Source organism: Condylura cristata, unplaced genomic scaffold (assembly GCF_000260355.1).
Source record: "Condylura cristata isolate star-nosed mole 26May11 unplaced genomic scaffold, ConCri1.0 scaffold00020, whole genome shotgun sequence".
Lineage (NCBI taxonomy): Eukaryota > Metazoa > Chordata > Mammalia > Eulipotyphla > Talpidae > Condylura > Condylura cristata.
In genome coordinates, this window is record NW_004567121.1 from 2,631,641 (window position 1) to 2,654,921 (window position 23,281).

General features: G+C 45.1%; 1 protein-coding gene across 1 annotated transcript in view; it reads right to left on the reverse strand.

Annotated features, from left to right (window-relative positions):
* Window positions 1-1,970: 1,970 nt before the first annotated feature.
* Window positions 1,971-23,281, reverse strand: part of SNRNP200 (small nuclear ribonucleoprotein 200kDa (U5)) — a 27,070-nt gene continuing 5,759 nt past the window's right edge. The window contains exons 6-45 of the mRNA XM_004686129.2: window positions 22,915-23,013; window positions 22,121-22,273; window positions 21,914-22,013; window positions 21,294-21,430; window positions 20,621-20,704; window positions 20,351-20,524; window positions 19,930-20,067; window positions 19,555-19,710; window positions 18,551-18,721; window positions 17,553-17,746; window positions 17,237-17,360; window positions 16,401-16,550; window positions 16,067-16,177; window positions 15,061-15,192; window positions 14,730-14,918; window positions 13,908-14,105; window positions 13,369-13,521; window positions 13,209-13,289; window positions 12,869-12,952; window positions 12,163-12,269; window positions 11,715-11,833; window positions 11,291-11,445; window positions 10,996-11,185; window positions 10,626-10,799; window positions 9,624-9,784; window positions 9,123-9,350; window positions 8,610-8,801; window positions 8,343-8,521; window positions 8,011-8,162; window positions 7,174-7,282; window positions 6,302-6,410; window positions 5,348-5,537; window positions 5,101-5,265; window positions 4,784-4,905; window positions 4,396-4,539; window positions 4,129-4,305; window positions 3,666-3,826; window positions 3,478-3,559; window positions 2,487-2,579; window positions 1,971-2,383 (exon numbers count right to left, since the gene is read on the reverse strand). Of these exons, the coding sequence (XP_004686186.1) occupies window positions 2,240-2,383; window positions 2,487-2,579; window positions 3,478-3,559; window positions 3,666-3,826; window positions 4,129-4,305; window positions 4,396-4,539; window positions 4,784-4,905; window positions 5,101-5,265; window positions 5,348-5,537; window positions 6,302-6,410; window positions 7,174-7,282; window positions 8,011-8,162; window positions 8,343-8,521; window positions 8,610-8,801; window positions 9,123-9,350; window positions 9,624-9,784; window positions 10,626-10,799; window positions 10,996-11,185; window positions 11,291-11,445; window positions 11,715-11,833; window positions 12,163-12,269; window positions 12,869-12,952; window positions 13,209-13,289; window positions 13,369-13,521; window positions 13,908-14,105; window positions 14,730-14,918; window positions 15,061-15,192; window positions 16,067-16,177; window positions 16,401-16,550; window positions 17,237-17,360; window positions 17,553-17,746; window positions 18,551-18,721; window positions 19,555-19,710; window positions 19,930-20,067; window positions 20,351-20,524; window positions 20,621-20,704; window positions 21,294-21,430; window positions 21,914-22,013; window positions 22,121-22,273; window positions 22,915-23,013 (5,781 nt within the window). The 3' untranslated portion in view covers window positions 1,971-2,239. The remainder of the gene's footprint in view (window positions 2,384-2,486; window positions 2,580-3,477; window positions 3,560-3,665; window positions 3,827-4,128; window positions 4,306-4,395; window positions 4,540-4,783; window positions 4,906-5,100; window positions 5,266-5,347; window positions 5,538-6,301; window positions 6,411-7,173; window positions 7,283-8,010; window positions 8,163-8,342; window positions 8,522-8,609; window positions 8,802-9,122; window positions 9,351-9,623; window positions 9,785-10,625; window positions 10,800-10,995; window positions 11,186-11,290; window positions 11,446-11,714; window positions 11,834-12,162; window positions 12,270-12,868; window positions 12,953-13,208; window positions 13,290-13,368; window positions 13,522-13,907; window positions 14,106-14,729; window positions 14,919-15,060; window positions 15,193-16,066; window positions 16,178-16,400; window positions 16,551-17,236; window positions 17,361-17,552; window positions 17,747-18,550; window positions 18,722-19,554; window positions 19,711-19,929; window positions 20,068-20,350; window positions 20,525-20,620; window positions 20,705-21,293; window positions 21,431-21,913; window positions 22,014-22,120; window positions 22,274-22,914; window positions 23,014-23,281) is intronic.

Sequence of the window (23,281 nt, forward strand, 5' to 3'; positions counted from 1 at the left end):
AATAAATAAATGGGGAAGGACATGAACCCTAAGATGAAGTTATTTCTGGCTACAATCCATACATTTTCAATGGGATGAAAATTAGGTTCTTGGGGTAAGGATTGGAAATCTTGAGAGACCGTAACTTGTAGCCCTGTGAAGGACTGCAATGCAAAAATATGTAGTATATCTAGGATATTAAGTATTCACAAGAAAAAAAGATCTGTTAACTTCTTTAGGGAAAGTGATAATGAAAAAAAAGGTAGAGAAACATTGCCACATGCAGTCAATTCTTCACTCCCACTAAACTCCTGGCTATCTTGACAGTCACTTCCAAATAGATTCTGGCTTGAGGACTGTTCCCAAAACTACAGCCTTCGCTTAAATTTTTTATACCACAAAAAATCACAACCTTAATATTTTAAGAACAGTTGGAGCAGTACCTACAGCATTGTTTTTCAGAATGTGGTCAGCTGATGCCTGAAAGTTCATGGAGCCTTGGAAGAGTAAGTGTGGAGGGATCTGAGGTCAGCAGGTGGTTTCTTGGCTGGTATCAAGGAAGTGGCACAAATAGTAGGATAGTCTTCACTGCCTTGATTCATGGTAAAAATATATACCAACTTCACTTAGAAATATCCATGATAGAACCCATAAAATGTGCTTTCAGTCTTGACCTTTCATGATGCTGGTCTGCAGTGGGAAGCACTTCTGCACATTGAAACATGGATGTCTTGAGAAAAGGCAGCTGTGCGCTTCATGGCATCCCATTTTACTTTGGTAAATTATGATATTTACAATACCATATTGTACATACTACTTGGCTATTTGGCTGACATTTTTGGGAAAAGGACTAAATGAGCCTTTTCCTTCAGAGAAAACTGATGGTGTTGCCAGTGATAAAATGAACACTTTCAAATGTAAATCAGAATTTTTTGAAATTCTGCCACTATGAGCTTGACATCTTCCCAGCACGACAGACGTTTCTGAGATTGGTGGCAATGTTAACAGGTATGATGAAACATGTATTAACATTTGGTAGATCTGTATTTTTCAATGAATATTTTCTAAATGACTAAATCATGTTACACAGTCATTTGTAAGATAGACCAGCGGATCTGAATACAAAAAACACACTGATACGGTTTCCAATTGCCTTTAAGAAATTACTACTTGTCAAGTTTTGCTGTATTATCGTTTTCCCAAATTCTTCTCCCATGAAGTCAGATTTACTTCATTTTACTTCAACTAAAACTATACAACAGATTGTAGAAGCAGCTATAAGAACCCAACTGTCTTCTATTAAACCAGAGAGATTTGCAAAAATTTAAGATGACAGTTTTCTCCCTCGGTTTCTTTCTAAACTTATTTCTCAAATTTAACACAGGTTACTATTATTTTTAAACGCATTGTATTTTGTTTTAAACAATATTAATGTATATAACCTAAATAATAAAAGCTCTTTGGGGTTCATTTTTTGTAGGATCCTAATAGTGAATCATTTCAATACTGCCGATAAGAGGAAAAAACCGCTCAGAATCATCTTCTAATTTTATTTGCATATATTCCTAAAGAACAACAAAAGGCAAAAATTTGAAAAGGGAAGTTTAGATTTGGATCACAAACCCAGTTAGCCAAAACTGGGTGCCACCTACCTGGCACACCTTATTCTTTCTGTGCTGCCTTCTTGTGGGAGAGAACACTATTTTAAGAACCTTCTTTACCCCTGTCTACCAAAGTTCATTCTAAGTTCCTGCAGTAGTGCTGCCACTAGGGTGTCATACAGAGGCGGATGGCCAAGGGATGACCAAGCAAGGCTCCCTAACATTGTCCCCTTCTCTGCATTGAATGAAATGACTGTAGGGGACAAGCCAATTGAAGAGCAGGTCTGTCCTCAAAAGTATTATAATGGCTTCATCAACTACAATCTCCATCTTTTTGGCAAGGGCCTTAGGCTAGCGGAAACTTAAATTCGGAATCACTGCCAAGACAAATAGTTTTTCCAAGTTCTTTTATTAGAATGTCTGCTTCAAGAGGAACTACAAAGAACATGCGTAAAAGTTCTGTACATGGATTATGCTTGACAACTACAAGACACTTGCAGATACTAGAGCCAACGTGGCAAGGTAGTAAAAGGAAAAAGTAATGGTGGTGGCTGAAACTTCATGCCAACAGACCTGGTCTCCACAACCAAAACCCCTTACACCTGTACATGTCCCTAATTCAGATTCAACTCCTCTCTGCAAGAGTAACACCTCTAGACTCAATCTGAATCACTGTCTGTCTCAGCTTCTTTCACATCCACGCTGAATTTGTATTCCTGGTCACATCCCATGTAAGCGTCACTCATGAAGTACAGGGTATAGTTGTGTGCACCAGTGGCCGGAGCCACAAAGTCAAGTTTGACCTAGAAAGAGCAGGCAGAAATCAGGTTGAGCGTGGACTGAGGAGAACCAGTCTCACTCTCACCCTATCTCAGGACAGATCCTGGGACCAATGAACACACTCACCTTGGCCTTCTGTTGTAGGGTCAGCCTCTTGATGGAGATGAGGCTATTGGACTTGGCATCTCCGATCACCACCCACCAGCCCTCTTCACGTTTCTGCAGTGACCAAACCAAGAATTTCAGCATATAAAACTTGACAGCAATATCAGAGCATGAGAATGGTGTTATAAAAGCAGGAAAATAAAAACCAGATTCTTTTGAAATACAGTTTGACGTAGCTAAGAGCTTGAAATTGTCAAAAGATACCACAAATGAACTATATTTTTAAGTAGGTAAATAAACTCAGTTGTTGATTGTGGCTCATTTTCCTGTCACAAAGTACCTTTTCCTACTGGTACTTTCCACTGAGTCCAAAGTTCCACTATCAGAGATCTAGTCTTTGGGTTCCTAGAGGCCCTGTTAAGTAAAAGGCCTATGTGCCAGATGAGCAAAACCTCTTCATGTGGAAAAGTGTGTGCCAGCAGAGTAGGCCTTGCCTCTATAAAGAAACCCCCTCTGCTAGCCAAAATATTCCAGTTTCAGGAGCTCTTTGCTCAGATGCTGTTAAACAACAATTTTGTAAAATGAAACATTACAGTATATCTGCTTTCTGTTTCAACCTTCAATTACTCTCCCACGTAAGGGGTCAGGATTTTCTTTCTGGTGGTAAAGAAGCAGGTGACTGGAAGCAGAGTGAACAGCAGTAAAAAAGAGGTGACACCAACTAGACAAGCCCAACTATTCCAGAGATACTTAGAATCAGAGACAAATGCACCAGTAGTCACAGAGGTCCACAATTCTGTACAACTGATGTTTTTAACAATGACCAATCATCCAAACTTTTAAAGCAAAAATAAAATAGGAACACGGGTGGTCCTCAGATTAAGTCTCAGTCTTACAACTTTGTTACTACTTTAAATCTTCCTTCCCCAGTGACAATGTACCCTTGTAGCCTGGACTCTAGTCAATGGAGAGGCTAAACAGACACCTAGTAAATTCACCAACTAGGACATACCTGTGGGAAAAGAGGTGCAATTACAGGGCCTGTGACTTCCTCCTCTCGCTCCAGCTGCACCAGTACCACAACCGGCCCACCACTGTGGGGGAGAAAAGTGAGGCAGCAATCAGCTATGTGGTTACAGAGTATATGGTCATGCTGTACCCCACAGGGACCCCAGGGCAGGAACCAAATCCCTGACTCACCTGCGGATACTGTCCTTATCCACCACTTCGTAAGACAGTTCAATATTCGGGTAGCGGTTACAGAAGCGGGCCACATCTGCAATCTGGCTATCAGAGAGCTGAAGCAATGCATTTCTTTCTTCATCCTCCATCTCCATAATGTCAAACACACTCTCCACTCCCTGCCGTGGATATTCAGAAGTCAGGGAAGAAGAAAACATACTAAGAACAAATAAAACTGGTTCCAATCAGGTACGAATTTTACTTCCTCCACTATCAGATAATCTAAAAAACCAGTATCAGAAAGGATAGTATACAACTGTCAGGCTTTCTAGCACCTCAAGCGAACATCTCTGGTTCCTTCAGAGGAACTACAACCAAAAGTTTCCCCTACTGTGACTCACCTCGTACCACCCACTCCAGTCCAACATACACAGCTCTCAAGCTCAGCTACTACCCAACTGCAGGCCCAGAACCAACTCACCTTGTCTGTGCAACGTTTGATGTGCTCTGAGGTGAAATGTGGCAGCTGTTTCAGGTATGAATCCTTGGACCACATGGCTTGTGTGACCATCTGGGCCAGTTCCATGGCTGCCAGAGCAGGGCTCAGCCACCCATTACTGGAAAGGACATCCACACAGGCCTGGATGAGCCGGATTGCCTGGATAGATAGGAGTGCAAGAGCAGGCAGGGTTGGAACAACTACTGCACACGTCAGTGTGCCCCAGCCCCCCCCACACCCACCCCATACCTTGCTAAGGATTTCCTCTGTATCTGACTGCAGCTCAGCACTCAGCTGCATGCGGGACAGGTGAGCCTGCAGAAGCAGGTTGGTCTTGACGTGCGGGTCATTGAACTTAGGGTTATTCAGTTTGTGGGGCACCTTCTGAGACAACTGGAAGGAGGAAGAAAAATAACTGATGACAAGCAGGTAATAATGCCCGAGACCAGCTCTCGGGACAAAAGCACCACCTGACCCAGCTTCACAACTATTCGAATATCAGAGAGGTCTGAGTGGAGGGGGCAGAAATGTGTTGGGAGGCGTGAGGTTCCTGTGATCACAGGATACCACATGATCTGGTGTACAACAGGCCACGCTTCTCCCTGAGGACACTGTCCTGGAGCAGAGATGCCCTCACCTGCCTCAGGAGGTTGTCTTCATGGTGCCGGATGGGGATGTTCTCATATTCTGCTGCATTGGAGATGATCTCAATGAGCCCTCGGACCTTGGTTTTGGCATTCAAGGACATACTGAAGAGTTCTAACAAAAGGAGATTTGGGAGGAGTCAAGAGGCAGAAAAGGAGCAAGGAAGAGAGTTCTGGGTCACTCCTGCTCTACCCTACAATATACACCCAAAGCCCCATTACCTCTCTCTCAATGGGCTAAAGACCCAAACACATGATTTTCTCAGCATAGGTTCCCCAAAGACACAGACACGCCCCTGCCAGCCCTCACCAATGGTGGTGTAGTTGATGTAATAGTAGGCAGCGATCATGCCCAAGTTCAGGGGTGCCACGTCCATCTCATCCTCGATACTGATGCACTTGGACTGCTCGAGGTCACTCAGAGTCTGCTCCACGAGCTCGGACAAGTGGTCAGACAGGTGACGATGGGAGATGCCTGTGAAAGTGAGGGAAGGGAGAGGGCTGTCAGGGACTCTGAAAACCACACAAGGACAACAAGTGCTCCGAAGCTCACTGACCCTGCAGGTTGTAATAATTGGGGTTCTGTGTCATGCGGCGGTATAGGAAGGTCCAGGTAAGGTAATCCACAGCATCCTGCTTGTTCTCGATGGTCTTAGTAACAATCTCAGCATTGAAGTGGTCATGCATACAATGGTCCAGGTGAGACTCTACTGGCAATGGCTCATACAAGAACTTTTTGAAGAAATCCTATGGATTGAGGGAGATAGTAACAAAGAATCAATGATAACAGAGTCACAGAGAAGGGCCAGAGGCAAATCAATAGAGGATGGCCTTATGGGACAGTTTCTACAAACACGGAAGACCCCAGCTGCACAAATAAGGTGAGCTGGATCTGGACCACTGGGCATGTAGTCTGTTCCTATTGGCATCACTGGCTATTTTTACAGTGGGAACAGGGATGTGCTACATCACACCGACTGCAGTGCAGGAGAAAGGATAGGGCCAGTCAGAGGGTGAAGATTCAACATACTCAGCAGCAAAAGTAAAACCAAAACATCACAAAATTTCATGATGGTAGCTGAGATTCTCCTTCCAAAAGCAACATGAGAATATAAAAATAAAAAATAAAAAATTTACAGTGGCCCTCCCTGGTGGCGCAGTGGGTTAAAGCACAGCACTAAGAAGCTTAAGCCACTTCCCCATGAGTTCGATCCCCGCCTGCCCCGGAGGTGACCACATGGTGCGGCAGACCTCTCCTGACCCACCCGCTGCTCCCCTCAGCAGTGTACTTCGTTGATCTGCCTGTTCTGCTCCCCACTCTGTTCCTGGTGAAGCCTCTCACCCTCCGCATTTCTGGCCTGTACCCTAGTTCTGTATGAATAAATAAATCTTTAAAAAAGAAAAAATTTACAGAGAAGATACTAATGTAACTATAGACATCTATAAAGATTAAAGAACCTGCTGGATTAAGGAGCCCAGGATCCCAGAGAGTATGAAAGGCTAGGACCAACCTTTTTGGAGCCCTGGCACATGATAACACAGCGTCCCTCATCATCCTGCAAAGGCCGGTTGGCATGGCCCACCATCTGCAGCACGTCATAGATAGGGTAATCCACATAGCTGGAGATGAGAGAGGGGAGGGGGAAGTGGCAGAGCATATTCAGGAGGCTCTGACTGCCCCAACGTCAAAGAACAAAATGCTGACATGGGAGATTCGGGCAAATGACAGTGAAGCTGTATTCATGAGCCCTTAATGCAGAGGCACCCCTAGGTGCACTGGCTTATTATATATCATTTTACTCTTCGGTTTTAAGAATTGTGACTTTGTTGCCCGGGGTGTAATGATAAAAGCAAAGTAACTCCCTACTAAAGGATCAAGTGTGTAAATCAACCACCTCAAACCTAATAGCTGAAAGTTTCACAGAATGTCAAATCATGACTTAAATACAAACCTTGAAGCCAATTTATACATTTAAACATCCCATAAAAATAAAGCTCATTTCAAAATAATCTGTGTTTGAGAGAAAATAAATTAGTCAAGCTTAATCTGAGAAAAAATAAACCTACTTCCCAACACCACAAATGTGTGTGACTCTGATCATGTGACTTTTCCTAATCTATAATATGAACTATATAATCTCTAAAGTTTGGCTCAAACTTCCTGGCTCTCCTACTTGAGGAAAGAGAGGTGGGCAATGGCTAAAAAGCAATTATCAGCCTAGGTCCTGACACTCAAAAAACTCTCAAGCATATGCCATGGTGGGACCCTGGCTAGCTTTTTATATCACTAACCCCTTTTCTCCTTATATCTCATTTCTGGATCTGCAGATGTTACATTCATTTTAGAAGGGAAGTTCCTTTGACACAGAGCAGATGAACTCACGCATGGATCTTGCCATTGTAGTACTGGGTATCCATGATGATCACCAGGTGGGCGGCCACATTCATGCCCCAACAGAGACTCCGAGAAGCTACCACTACCTGGATAGCCCCTAAAGAAGCAAGAGAAGAAAAAGACTGAGTACAGGGTCTCCTGATTGAGGTAGATTTTCTGCCTTCTAGGCTGGCAGGGACTTATCTTTTGTTGTTTCAGAGCACAGCTTAGTGGGAATGTGATCTAACATGAGTAAGAAAGTTAACACAGTATTTTAAAAGGTAGCCCCAAGCTACTGTTCTCTAGTCGGAGACCCTTCTAGAAGAGAAGGCAATCCTGGACAGAATCCACTCGCCTGACACTCTTGCCTTGCTAACTGGCTCAAAGTTGAATTCCCTTTGAATTTACCCAAATCAGATCAAAGATCAAAGAGTAACAGTAAATGATTCTGACTGAAGCACCTCCACTGTGGTTCCACCAAACTGTGAAACTCTGCAGGAAATGACAGGTGAACAAGGGACAGTGGCAACAGACCACCTGCAAGAGTCACGATTTACTACATCTTCAAGTTCTAACAGCCTCTGCCTGTCCGGTACCTATGGAAAAGAAAGTCTAAGTCTAGTGGCACAAAGTCCTGGTCTAGAGGTGCAGAATCTGAAATAAAACAATCTTATGTGCCTGTTTTTTCACCTAGCAGAGAGATTATTTGCCCACTCATGCTACAGGTTACTGAGACGATCAATGAGAGAACAGATAAAATAATCAGAATGCTAGATCAATACCTCTGTATCAAAGTCTAATATATCTCACCTGCAATATAATTATTCTGAGTTATAAGACTTTTACCTGAACTGAAGAGCTGTTCCACCAGACGTCGCTCCATGGGGCTGAGCCCCTCATGCAGGTAGCCCACACCATTTAACAGCGTTTCCTTGAGTGTGCTATCACTTAGTTTCTCCAGGTATGGGATCAGATCCTTCTCAGTGCAGTGCAAGAACCTGAGCGGCAAGAAGACACATTTAGCTCACTCCTGAGCCAACAGCCCTCCACTGTGCAGCTGCCTAGCCCTAACCACCTGGGGCAACCCCACCCTCATAGCTAGAAGACACTTAAGGGTGGACAAACCTCACCTGACCCTAACCCTCATACCCGCCAGCAAAAGTCAGGCCCCACCCCACCTCTGCCTCTGGATGTCCGCCGCACACGTGGTGAGGATGTCAATTGCAGTGAGGCGGGTCTGCTTTCGAGACGGCACAAAAACAATGACGGGTTTCTTGGGGGAGTGCTTGGTGATGGCATGGTACACGGGCTTGGCCATGGACAGCAGGCGAGTTTGTGTATGGCTGATGTTGAATCCCTGGAGATCACAGAAGAGAACCACAGAGGTTACAAGACCTGGGTACTCCTGATGTGAGGCCTTGTCGAACAGGACAAGCAGGTATTACCTGAATGTGCAGCTCCAAGGGCACAGGGCGCACATTAGGATGGAAGTTGAAAGTGGAGGTGGCGCTGCACCCCAGCCAGTGGGCCACATCCTTAGCATTTGAAAGCGAGGAGCTAAGTGCAACAATACGAATAGGTCGCTCAATCTGGGAGGAGATGTAGCGCATACGGGAGCAGATCACTTCTAAGACAGGCTGGGAAAGAGGAGGGAGTCAGTACAGGTCCACATGCTCCGTCCCCCACTTCGAGACACCCACAATCTCGAAACGATACAGTTCTTCCTTTCAGCTAGGGCTGTCCTATCTTTGGTTCTACCGTAGCCAATCTCTACTATGCCATCCTATTGGTCAAGAATACTACAAAAATGTTTCACATCATTCTTCCCAACAAGATGACAAGTAGAATCATCTTGGGATAAGCCTCCAGTCTTGGGCCTCAGACCCAAAAGGAAGGCCAAATACCAAGGTCACTTGGTTAGTCACAGACAGCTCTTCTGTGCTATAGTCAGGCCATACCCCATTCTCGCCTCCAATAAGGTGGACCTCATCCACCACGAATAAGTTGATGTTCTGGACATTCTTGCGCTGCTTCCACCGCCGAGAGAGGATGTCCCACTTCTCAGGGGTACTGATGATGATATTGCCTTTGCCCAGGAGCTTCAGATCCGTGCTGGTCTCCCCTGTTAGGAGCACCACCTTCTTGTTGAGCCTGTCCTGGAACTTCTCATACCAGTCCATGTAAACCTGGCAGGCAGGGGAGGAAGAGCAAAAAAATGATGAGGCCATGCCAGGCATCACTATTTATTATGAAGAAACTCCCAGAAGTCACACAGAGACCTGCTGATCTGTAGAGAGCTCAAACCACTTTAAATCCCATGTCAACCTTTATGTGGCAGGAGAGATTTTCATGAATATACAGAATAAGGAAACAACTTTTACCCAGATGACCTTCGTTGGCCTAATGGGTAAAAACAGATTCTAGGGGAAGTGACACATGGTACACAACACGTCACATACCTGCTCTGCCAGGGCCTCCATGGGAGTGATGTAGACACAGCGCCCCTCTGAGTTCTGCAGCAGCATTCGCAGGATGGCAAACTCTGCACAGATGGTCTTTCCGCTGCCGGTGGGGGCTCCCACGAACACATTGTCGTCACTGTTATATACAGTGTTAAACACTGAAAATGCACAGAGCAACAGTATGAACACTGAGTGAACAGAGAGAAGAGAAAACACAGGAAACCCAGGCAGCTGTGAAGCTCCAACAACAGAGGGATGAGGGTGTATGGGCTCTAACTGCTGTCAGGCTGCCACACATCTCACCCCATTTTCTCCTTCACATACAGAAAGGGAAGGAGGAGAGACAAAAGACCAAGCGTGCAGGTCTCGTGGAGGTATGGGGAATGACAACAGAAGCAAAGGAGGCAGGTATCGTTGATCCAAAGGGGCTGGGATGAAGAACAAATGGAAACTGGTGACCTTTCTCTGCCCCTCCAAGCCTCTCTCATGTTTTCTGAAAAATAATAAAAGCCTGAGCCCTAGCATCGAGGCTGAGCTAAAGTTCAAGTTTTACTTTCCAGCTGGCTCAACTGGAGTGCCTTCTCTATGCATGAGTTTCCTTATCTACAAAATATCAATAGCAGTTCCTCAAATAGTAAGTGCCTCATTGGATTAATGGGTAGAATGAGGGAAAAAAAACAAAAAAAAACACCCGTAATGCACTGCTCTAATAGCACTCAGAAAATGGTGTGCTCTGTGGATGTGGCTGCTATATAAAATGATGGGAGGAAGCATCAGTCAGCACTTGAGCACCAGGGGCAGGCATTAGCCTCCTAAGTCCAAAAAATGACAACGCACCATGCTAAGAGCTTTTCTACTACCCTCAACAAGACATACAAAGGAGAGGACAAGTCTAACAACCAAGCACCCTACTTCCTTTCTTGCCACAGAACACATCTTCCCCTCCGTGATCTGTAAAGGATGCAAGGCAATGGACCTCCTTGGAATGGACAAACCTACCCTGTGTCTGGATGGGATTGAAGAAAGGAAATTTATCTTGGTAAAGGCTCTCAAAGGCACTGTTTCTCAGAGCAGACACGGGCAAGGGCTGCAGGTCCAGAAGCTCAGTTGGAGGTGGGTACTTCTCTGGTAGGATCAGGTGTCGGAAAGAGACAGGCAGCTGGGTCTCACAAGCTGCCACAGAACAAAAAGGAAGAGCAGTAGTAAGCACTTCTCTACCCAATGGCGCCCAGAGTCCTCTCCATGCACACTGGAAACCCCAAGGCAGGATATGTACAAAGTCAACCAAACCAGCACAAAGGACAAAACATTCCTGTAATTGCCTTAGACAATTAAGTTCTGAGGGGACCACGGAAGGAGACACACTCACAGAGCCAGCGGTCAGACACCACTCGGATAAAGTATTGAGGAGGCAGTGGCTCAAAGACAGGCACGAAGAATGTAATGAGGTGCTCATCCTGGGCATATTTGGCCTTGAGTAGAAAGTACTCATGGTGCAGAATCACTTCGCTATCCACATCCTCCACCAGGATCCAGAATGCCTCCGATGAACCATGAACCTGCCAAGCAAAGGGAACATGAATCAGGGTGGAAACTCAGCCCTTGCAATCCAGCTCTCCTCAAGATCATCCTGAAACCGGCCCCGCTAGCCAGCAAAACCTCACCTTTTCATCCCACTGGAAATCTGGCGTAATGGTCAGCTCTACTTTCAGAGTGGAGCGTGTGATAGGCTGTAGATGCACTGATAACTCCAACTTGGGAAACAGGTGGACATATTTGTGGATTGTCTTCCCCATCTTTGGCATGCGAATAAGCTCCCCTGTGAGGACATGAGAAGAAAAGTATGGGGCTGCAGACCAGTGGGCCTGAGGGAGCAGCAAACTGGACCCGGAGGACAACTGGCAGATGCTGCTCCAGGGACAGGGTTTCCTCTTCACTCTCGGTGAGTCCCCAGGACTCCAAAATGCCAAGACCAGCAGCCAGCCTTGTCCCTCAGTGGGATGTGAGAAGTGAAGATAAAACATTAAGTCACAGGGTCTGGGAAATGGTTAAGTACATGGGCTAAGAAAGGCCACACTTTCCACACACCTATCTCATTATGATTCAAGTCATACAGACGTTCAAAGGGGAAGTTTTTCTTCTCAATCTTCTTCACTACTTCCTCAGGGAGTTTCCGGAATTGGCGCAGAGGGCACATGGACTGCCACCTACCCAGGAAGGAGACAAAGCCATGAGTCTCTTTGCAGGGCCTGAAACCCATTGCCCTCACCACAGCTTTCAACAGATTGCCCCTAACTACATGAGACATGGTCATAAGAGACCATTCAACCAGTGCCAGCTGTAAGACCTGACTGCCAATACTCGTCACACCCTCTCCCACTCCCCAATTCCACTCCAAAGTCTTTCCTCTTCTCAACTTCCACAGGGAGTTCATGCATCAGACCAGAAAGCAGATGCACTCTATGGCTTTTCCATCACACACTCAGCCTGGAGACCCCATCTCAGGTGACCAGCTTGCAGCTCACTGAGTCCTCACATGCGTTTGTCGATCATCTTGCAGAGATTCAGTGTCTTGTCTGTAAGTTGTGCCCAACCTCGATTCAGGACAATTTCAAAGATGGCACGCATCAACCGGCCAGCAGACTAGAGAAAGATTAAGCATGCCTCGATTACATCTCCATTATCCTGAGGCCGAATGAAGCCTCTCTACACACGGATTAACTGCCTCATACCATCATAGAACCAACTTAAAATCCCTTTGTAACTGCCCCTCCACTCCCTATAGGAGATATTTGCTAAATGCATGATCGCTAGAAAAGTGCAGCTTCAGTTCACCACACATTTTATCCCAATGTTCACTGTATGACTTTAAAGCTTTTGTTTCACTGAACATTTAAGGCTCTAGCCAGATGGCACTAGTCATTTGCCCTTAGAGGTAAAGATAAGGAAGCTAAGAAAACCCAGTGCCACCTCTAGAAGCATTAATGAGCCACGCAGTCACAGTGGGAATTCATGCTGTCTGTGAGATGATGTCCCTGTGGAGCCCCCAGCCTTCTGCCCTAAGGCCTTATCTTTCTCAACTGCCCAGACCTATAAAACAGAATGGCTATGCCATACACGCATCAATCAATGAAGACGACTAGTAGAGCAAACCCAGCAGTCCTACCCCACCAGTGCTAGGTCTACTTCCTCCAGGACATACAGCATCCAGGCCCCCTCTCCTAGCACAACTCTGCTCTCACCTGAGTGACATACACCATATCAGCCATTAGTGCAAAGCCCTCCAACTTCAGCTGTGAGATGAAGGCTTGGAGAAGGACATTGATCTGGAAAAATGCACAATCAGTCAGACACAGGCCAGTCATTGAACAAAGTAAGACAGTGAATCACATTTCTGCTCTGGACATCCACGCCAGGTACTGATTTACAGACTTTAACTGTTAACTCTATACAAAAGACACTCCAGTCGGATGCAAAAACTGGGAGTATTGGGCAGGTTTCCAAGCAGAATCAAAAGTCAGGGTTCATTTTTGAGATGATTATGAAAATGGCCTGATCCTCATCCCCTGCAGAGGGCCTCACCTTTGCGCTAGGTTCCTCAATGCTCTCCTTTACAGGGATGGGCACCCGCTCCAGCAACTTCTGCAACTCCAGCTTCTCCTCCTGCCATAAGAAGGATACAGGTCAAGGAAAAGCCTGGTGACCAAGAAAAGAACCCACCCCAACACACCAATAGGCTCACCTCTCTCACAGTGATGTTTTTAAACTCTGAGGACAATGAGAAAACTCTAAAAAGCTCAATCTCACTCAAGGTAGGCTTTAGTAGCTGGTTGTAGGTCTGAACTGTATCATTAGTAATATAGTAGTGGCTGGCTATACGGCCCAATTCTGTAACCTACAAAGAAGAAAAAAATCCAATGCTGACTGTTAAAAATTCAAACTTCTGTGGACAAAAGGTACCTAATGGATGAACTCAAAGAACACAATTATCTGACCCAGATACATGAAGAAAGACGGCACAACAAACTGACGTACAGTGAACTTCTACCCATGCAGAAAATATAGCTGGGTCAGCACTTCAAGTCAGGTTATGCAAAGAAAGCACTGAGATTTCATTACAGTAGTTTGGAGGTGCTTAGGTTCAGGGGCATTCTCCAATTCCACCTTTTTTCTACTGTTCCAAGCAATGGGTAATTAGACAGTACTCAAAATCAAGAGAGAACACAGGAAAATTTTCTCCCAGGCCTACAACTTTTACTGACACCTTTGTCTCTCCCTCACCTGGAAGTTGCCTGTCTTCTTATCATATTTGACCAGATTGTTCTTATCCAGCATCAAGGCAGCAGTGTGAACTAGATCTAGTCGGCGCTGGTCCAACAGGGGATCTCCTTTGAGGTCATCATGAGAGATGCCATAGAGGGTTGGGGATCGAAGCATTCGGATATACAGGTAGGCATAGCCCAGCCAGTTCACTGCGTCCTACGAGAGAGCTCATGGAGAACTAATGCCTAAAAACAAAGCTCCCAAGGGTCATTTATAAAATACTTCCCAACTACCAGGATATGTACTATGTACTATGTTGTCTCTTATATGGCTTTGAAGTTTCATTATTAAGAAGACAGTCCTTCTTTGGGCCCTCCCTGGTGGCGCAGCGGGTTAAAGCACAGCACAGAGAATGTAAAGCCGCTTCTGCATGAGTTCGATTCCCGCCCACCCCAGGAGGTGACCACATGGTGTGGCAGACCTCGCCTGACCCGCCCGCCGCTCCCCTCAGCAGTGTACTTCGTCAATCTGCCTGTTCTGCTCCCCGCTCTGTCTCTGGTGAACCTCTCACCACCCCTGAGCCTCTGGCCTGTACCCCAGTTCTGTATGTGTAAATAAATAAATCTTTAAAAAAAAAAAAAAAAGAAGACAGTCCCAGTCCTTCCTAAGACGAGGGATGTATCAGTCAGAGACCCAGGAAGCTTATGAGAGACTGCTTAAATGAAGTGGGACATGGGTGCAGAGGACCCAGGGTGCTTCTGGCCCAAAGCACCACTGCAGGAACCACCCCACTCTTGGTACCTCAGCCTTTCTGGAATAGGCAAGCGACCCCTTCTCTACCTTTGCATTCTGGACATTGCCCAGTACAATCTCTGCATTGAGCATGTCAGGCAGCTTTGATACCATCTGGCTCTCAATGGGAAGTTGCTGGTTGAGGAGGGATAGGTAGTACTGTAGCTCCCCGTGAGATGTGATGAGGATGCCTTCCCCCTTCGTGTCATACTGGGGTCTTCCAGCACGTCCCAGCATCTAGATCAGAGACAGCAAGCCAAGGGGTTCAGTTAGACTCTCTGACTTTACAGAACCTGGTCTTCCACTGGTTGTCTTTCCTACATCCTTGCATTTCAGATACATACTTCACCCCACAGAGAATAAACAAAAGGCTCTATACCTGCAGAATGTCCAGTGCCCCCAGTTCTGTCCAGCGCCCCTTCTCTGGACTGTACACCTGGGTGCCTTTGATGATGACTGTATGTGCAGGGAGATTCACACCCCAAGCAAGAGTTGCTGTGGAAACTAAAACCTACAGAGGCAAAAATGGAAAGAGGTGCTACCACCAGTTAATATTACCAACTTCTCCAGGCTATTTTCCTCAGAGTTTCTAGCAGGAATGAATAATGTTGGTTCCCCTACTTAAATATCTGACACTAGAATTAAGAGAAAAAGGGTTATGGGCCCTCCATGGTTGCACAAAGGGTTAAAGCACCACACTATGAAGCTATTGCTATCCACAGCCACTGCAACACGAGTTCAATCCTTGTCTAGGGAGGTGACCTACACGGCACGGTAGACCTCTCCTGTCTCGCCCGCTGCTCCCCTCAGCAATATACAGTATATCTGCCTGTTCTACTCCCCACTTTGTCTCTGGTGAATCCTCTCATCTTCTGCATCTCTGGCCTGTACTCTAATTCGTATAAGTATAAACAAATCTTTAAAAATAAGAAAAAGAGAAAAGGAACCCTTGTATTCTTCATCTACTTAAGATTTGTTCATTATTACTAATCTGTTCATAATAATTATGAATACTCTATTAATTAATATTTCAAAGTTTAGTGACACCTAAAAGGAAATAATATAGGCCAATATTAACAAACTTAAAGTTACCAGGCAGTTAAAAATAGAGACTATCCAATGAGAGAATAAAGTGTGTCCAGACTCTATGAGACTTTGTCTGACAGCATCTGGAGTCACCAAAGGGCCTGCTTTGCTATACTCCTCAGACACTTTCCTAATTGCACTTATCATCCTGCATACAATCTATGAGGAGTTGGGATAGGCAGCACAAAGTTCTATTTACTATACCTATATGACAGCCCTCTGACTGAGTCAGACACAAACAGTATGGGACACAAATGCCTGGCACAAGTTTTGACATTCTGTGTTTTGCTGACCCTCACCTGAATGTGTTTATCAGCAAAAAGGTCCTCCACCAGTGTCCGATCAACTCTGGTCATGCCTGCATGATGAATAGCAAAGCCATAGGGCAGCAGATCCTTCAGCTCCAGGTTCTGAGACAGAGAAGAGGCAATGAGGGGAGCCTCCCTTTACTCAGGGCGACTCGGTAAATTTCACGTGACCTCTCCCCTCACCTACTACATACAACCACATTCAGACAATCAACCTCACCCTGTGTGAATTAATGGTGGCACATTGCAGTCCCAGAGGATTGTGTGGACAACCTCAGACTGAGCTGCCAGATAGGAATCAGAAAAAAAGGTCTGCTCCCCTCACCTTGCACTGCTCGGCTTCTGTCCGAAGGACCTCTGTGGAGGCTGAACCTTCTCTAAGAAAAAGACCCAAAGTGTCCTTCTCCAGGCACATGTCTCGGATGGCCCTGGCAGTCTTCCCAGTCTCTTTCCGGGAGTGGACAAACACAAGCACCTAAACAGAAACCATGAGTTGCCACAGCACCAAAAGCCAATCCCACAGCCCAAGGGAAACAGCAGCAGGAAAGAGAGGCTGTACCAATGGCTGTATTACTGTAAGAATAGGATTCTGGTCTTGAAAGACAATGTAGAAGTGCAAAAAAAAACCTAAATAAGACCCTAAATAAACACCCTAGTATAGAGCTAGAGCCCTGGAACTGGGAAACTAAATAATCCTTGTGCCCTATCTTTAACAGCAAATTGAAATATAACATGCACACAGATTCAGGAATTTCAATTAGGAAGCTGTGTTCAAGTGTGTAACAAGACTCTAAGCCACATGAAGAATGCAACTGCAAAGTAACAGCTAAAATATTAAATGGGCGCTTTTTAAAAAAAGGACTGAAGAAATAAATACTAGGAGAGACAGTTCCATTTGGTACGAAATGGAAGTCCTCCAAATACTTGGTGCCAAAAAAGAGGTGTCTCTTCATTTCTTGTTACTATACAAAAATAAACATACATCGTGTCACTTTCCCCCACTTTTCTGCCTTAATAGGGTCTACAGTAATACCTTATTACTGATATTGGCGATTTATATTGAGTTTCCTCTATCTTCCTCACTCTTATGTATTAGTAAGATTAGTACTTCAAAAATTCAGAAGAACAGGGCTCAAGAATAAGAAGGAACCATTGACAGACCTGATTTTTTCCTGCATGTTCCATGATTTTCTCATAGACTATTTCATTCATGATCTGGAAACGCTTGATAGCTTTTTTCTCTGTGATGCCCACATAAGTTTGTTCCAGAGGCACTGGGCGGAAGCTAAAAATTCAAGTTAGACAAATGAGACTTGTGGCACAGAACACAGAGGAAATAAACCGCTCTGAGAAAGATCATAGCTTTGGGTTCACACATCAAAACTCAAGGACCTTCTAAAACCCAATTCAATTACTAAAAAAGAGGAAAAGCAGCAGGAAGGTCACCCTGGTTAAACTTTCCAGTTTCCTCTCCTACCTGTTGTCAAAGTAGAAGAGGCCCTTGGCAGGATCGACCCGTAGAAAGGTGGCCACATCTTCATAGTTGGGGAGGGTGGCGCTAAGACCTATGAGTCGGACATCCTCTTGGGTCATCTCAATGTTTCGGATGGCCCTGGCCACCAAGGCTTCTAAGACAGGACCTCTGTCATCATGGAGAAGATGGATCTCATCCTAAGAAATAGGTGTGCAGAAAATTACCTGGAGACTAGAAAAATGTAGTCCCCTTTCCTGAGAGCAGCTCCATTTTGTAGGCATATAAAGTAAAATGCCCCCCCCAAAAAATAAAGGGGACGCCAAACCAGAAAAACCCAAATGATGAACAATCACTGAGAAATACCAAGAAAAAAGCAGCTAACTATGAGTTGCTTAGCTGCATTCGGGGAAATGCAATGCTTGGTCCCAAGTCCTCAGAGCTGCCCCTGCAGCACTAAGGCAGCTGCAACTGCCAGGTGAACAGCAGCTCTGTCCGCGCCCCACTGCAGCCAACCCCGGGGCTCGGGTATCAACCCCGCTCTAGGCCCTGAAGGCCAACACGTGAGGTTTCCTTTCTGCTTTCCAGATGCCTTAAAGAAACTGTACTCAGGCTCACCATCATTCCTCCCCAGTGTTTCTGCATAAGAAATAAAATAACCTCACTCCTTATTTATTCTCCTGAGAATGGACTATTTATTTATAAAGTCCTTCAACATTCCAGGAGGAAACAATTAGGTTTTTGGTTTTCTGTTTATTTCAAAAACATTTCATACATAAAAGATATAAATAATATGGTAATACCTATTGTGAAATGTTTCAGTTAGGCAAAGATTCTCATTTAAAGGTAACAGCCACCTTGAGAGTAAGAAGCTATCATGACAATAGTCAGGGACTAGAGAAAAAGTTCTGAAGAAATATTTAGTGTAAAAACAAGCAAACCCTCCTTGAACATTCCCTCCATTCCCACCATTCTCTTTATTCCCACAAGTACCCTGGGCTCACCAGAATGATGAGTCGCACCAGCTGGGTGTAGGTGCGCTCCCCACCCTTGCGCGTAATGATGTCCCACTTCTCAGGGGTACAGACAATAATCTGGGTGGCACTAATCTCCTCCTTGCACAGCTGGTGGTCACCAGTCAATTCTGCGACAGTGATGCCATATGTGGCCAGGCGCTGGGAAAGGAAAGGGCCAATCAGGTTAAGAATGCATGATAGGAGGGCTCTCCCTGATGGCGCAACAGGTTAAAGTGCAGCACTATGAACTAGCTGTAGCCACCTCCGCACAAGTTTGATCCCTGGCTCGGGAGGTGACCCACATGGTGCAGCAGACTTCTCTTGGCTAGCCTGCTGCTCCCCTCAGCAGTGTACTTCGTCCATCTGCCTGTTCTGCTCCCCACTCTGTCTCTGATGAATCCTCTCACCACCCCTGCACCTCTGGCCTGTACCCCCAGTTCTGAATGCATAAATCTTTTAAAAAAAAAAAAGAATGTGTGAAGGGTGCCCCAACCCCAACCTCCTCACTGTCTAGGAAGTGTGATGGGGTACTGAAAACAGGTATCAATCCATAGGTAAGTATTAGATGAATCAGGTCAATCTTATGAGTATGTATTTCTACAACAAATCCAAGTTTACATTCGGGCAAATGAAGGAGGCAAAGGATTTCTGGGAGTTTCGTACAGAACCCAGAATAACAGCACTATGCCTCTTATCAACCACCAATCACATACATGTGAGTGCTTAATAATGTCAATAATGCAAACGATACTGGAAGGGGGTACTATGAAGATCAAATATAGAAAAGCCCTATAAAAGCTCAAGACAGGTCCACATTTTTACTCTGGAAACACTGAAAGTGATTCAAGTTCACCTTTGAAGTGGGGTGAAAAACACCATATGAGACACCCCAGGAATGCCCTAACACAAACAGCAGTGATATATTAGGCTTTTTCTTACTACTTCAACAGCTGTACCCAATATCTTCTGGAGGAAAAGTTCTAGTCCTTTACCTTTCCAAAACTGCCCACCATTTCCTGAACCAAAGACCGCATGGGAGCAATGTAGATGATCTTGAAGTCATCCACGTTGATAGTGCCATCCATGTTGATGTGTTTCCCTATCTCTCGGAGCATACACATCAAGGCCACATTGGTCTTACCAGCACCCTGAAGAGAAGTTAAAAGTGAGAAAGGGTTTACATGGTTACATTGTGAGGCTGACCAAGTGAGAATAGCACATGTCCTAGGAATTTTATCCTATCATTTAACATCTTAGGTCAAAGAATACAGGGTTGGTGGGTAAGAGTACAGATTAAGAACAAGCTTGCCACCAAAATCCATTCCTTTCCACACCACAAGAAAGAAAGCAGCTAAGGCAGCGCTTACAGTAGGAGCACACAACAGCAGGTTCTCATCTGTCTCCAGAGCAGCACGGTAGAGTTTACTCTGAATCCGATTCAGCGTTTTGAAGCCCTCAAATCCAGCCTGGGCATACTTCGGCAGTTTCTCCACTGGAAGCAATTGCTAGAAGGAAGAAATGTCTTTCAACATCACACTAGCAGTACCCTTGAGCAGATTGTTGGGTTATGTACAACTGCCAGGACTGCCTTTCCTGGCTCCTCCCTGACTAACTTTCCAGAATAGAGAAATCAATATTGTCTTCTTGGCTCAAAATCAAAACAGTAAAACTCTTCAGCAGCTTCCATTTCTGAAATAAACTATCTATGACAGGACACATTTTGGTCAATGGGTTGAAACTGGAAGGGAGGTAAACAGAGCAGAGAACTGAGAAAAAATAGTCACTCACTTCTTCTGAGCCAAAGGGCTTAGGCTTCAGAGCAGGCACATGCACCTCTTCATAGCCCTTGCGCTGGCGACGGAAGGAACCATCAGGAAGCTGGCAGCGTTTATTTGCCATGAAGTGGCTCCCTTGGGTAAAAACCAAGTCCTCCAAGTCCAGAACCTGCCGGGGAGCTAGTGCCTGGAAATTTGACAGAATCGCAAAGCAGTTAGCTGAGCAAACTGAGCAAATGAGACCTCCATCCATCACAGCCTTGGCAACAGCCCTGACACCTACCTCCCCACCCTGTTCTAGATCCATAGTTTCTAGGTCTGTGTCCATTCGGGACTGACGGACTCGCTCTCTTCGGATCCTTTCCTCCTGTAAAGGGAAGAGATAAAATAAATAGTAATGCTTCATTATATTCCAAAATATTCTTGTACACTTCAGTCTCTGCTTAACTGAGCTTTAACTCACAGGAGCTGACAAATAAGTCCTAAAACAGAAAAACACTTTACAGTCTGACACTTGTCACAGGGACCAGCAAACTGATGAAAACAAGCAAATGGATTTAAAGGTACAATAAAGAGTGCAGGAAAGTCAAAAGTAGACATTCAACAATTTGGCATCAAGGGGGTATCCAAGATGTGGGTTCTTTGTCAGCAAGTATGTGTTCCATACCTGGATTTCCCATACCAGGCCATTATAGAAATGTCATAATTTATTGTGTAAAGACACCAGAGCCCCACAGTGCTGGCGGACAGAGCAAGTGAGCAGCGTCTCCACCACAGCATTGATTCTAACCCATACCCACTGAAAAACCTCAAAACAGCTCAGAGAAAATACTTCTTCAACTCCCTCTTTTAGTAGGAATTTAGCTTCCTGATGTCATCTTGCAACCAATGTCTCTTTTCTGAAGAAAATACTCTAGGGCTCAGTAGTCAAACAAATAAACCAACCCAGTCCTTACCCGGATCAGATCCTCCTTCTCAGTTTCCTGGAGCTGGTAGAGGAACTTGGAAAGCTCTGGATCAGCTTCCATCTTTCCCATGATCCTTTCCTTTTCACCCACACTCTGTGCACTGGCCAGTAAGGTACAGTATAAAACTGCCAACATCAAAAGAAAGAAAGGAAAGGCAAGAGGGGGAGGGGTGAAATAAAAATCAGCCATCAATCAATGAAATACTGCCATCTGTGACAGCATAGATGGACCTTGAGGGGATTACGCTAGTGAAATAAGGAGAAAAACAAATATGAAAATAAGATTTCACGCATTTGTGGAATAAAAAAAATAAAAACAAACACAAGCCAGTAGACAATGACAACAGAATGGCGGTTACAGGGAAGAAAGGGGGAGAGAAGGTGCAGGAAGGAGCAACAGATGTGGGAGGTGACTGGACATTCTGCAGTGAGTACAGTGAGAAAATGTAATCTTGGAACCTATAAGGTGTTATAAACTCATGTTACCTCAATAATTACAAAATTAAAAAAAAATCCACCTGGCAACTGCACAGTAGAAAGAAAAATGAAACCAGTGCCAAGCCATGAGAGCAACAGTCTCCGCCACGCCATATGCACACACATACTCACTCATCATGCGGTGCTGCCGCAACACTTTAATGAAATCAAAAGTGTTGAAACCAAGTAGCAGAACCAGCTGGTTCTCGCATTCTCGATCATCACTGGCCGTCTACAGAGAGAAGTTAACACCTCAATTAAGGACACAGCCATCTGCTTCATACACTGTCCCATCTGCTGAGAGACACACTGACCACTGAAATGTTATCTTGGCCATACCTTCAAAATTTCCAACACTTCATCTGCCTTCTTCTGCGACACGATAGCATCATCATAGAAGCGACTGAGCTGTCGCTGTAGCCAAAACGCATCAATATCCCGAGGGTGCAAATCCTTCTTCTTAGAGCTCATCAGTTCACCAGATGCTACAAGCTACAAAAGTAACCAAGCACTGAGCTCAATAAGTCTCTGCTATTAAGCACTTCCTCCTCACCCTGTAACTAAGTTCTACAGGTCACTCTCTTTGAAAACTTTCCAGAAGGGAAATATAACTCTGCTTTATTGAGTTCAGAGCACACACAATTAGTAGTTCCCCAACAGAAGCCTTTGGGAAAGAGGATGACTGACTGAAGTCTTAAGAAAATTGAGATGTTAAATGGTATTATGGTTCATTTAATAAATGTGGCTCTGGACCCTCCCTGGTGGCATAGTGGATTAAAGCACAGCACAAAGAAGCTTAAGCCACTTCTGCATGAGTTCGATCCCTGCCTGCCCTGGAGGAGATCCACATGGCAAGATAGACCTCTCCTGAAACGCCCGCTGCTCCCCTCAGCAGTGTACTTCGTCAATCTGCTTGTTCTGCTCCCCACTCTGTCTCTGGTGAATCCTCTCACCCTCCGCATCTCTGGCCTGTACCACAGTTCTGTACGAATAAATAGATCTTTAAAAATAAATAAATAAATAAATAAATAAATAAATAAATAAAATGTGGCTCAGTACATATGTCATAGGACCTAGCCGTGGGAAAGAAAGACTCTGGATTTGCAGAAGTAGAAAGAGCAAATTGTACTTACGTTAGCTGAGAGCGTACAGCGCACAACAGCCTCATCCCCTTCCATGTCATCATCAGATGCCTCTTCTCGAACCTCCCCATATACATCTTCATCACCTTCCTGTGAAAATGATCCAAACCCCAACTCATTATCTGCAGCTAATCCTAAAAAATTGCTCCTTTTAGTCACTTAAAATTAGTTCCGTGGGTTCCTCCCTCCCCGGTGGTGTAACACGTTAGGATGCAGCACTACAAGCTAGCTGCAGCCGCTTCAGTGAGAGTTCAATCCCCAGCCCTGGAGGCAATCCACATGGTGCAGCAGACCTCTCCTGTCACGCCTGCAGCTCCCCTCAGCAGTGTACTTCGTCGATCTGCCTATTCTGCTCCCC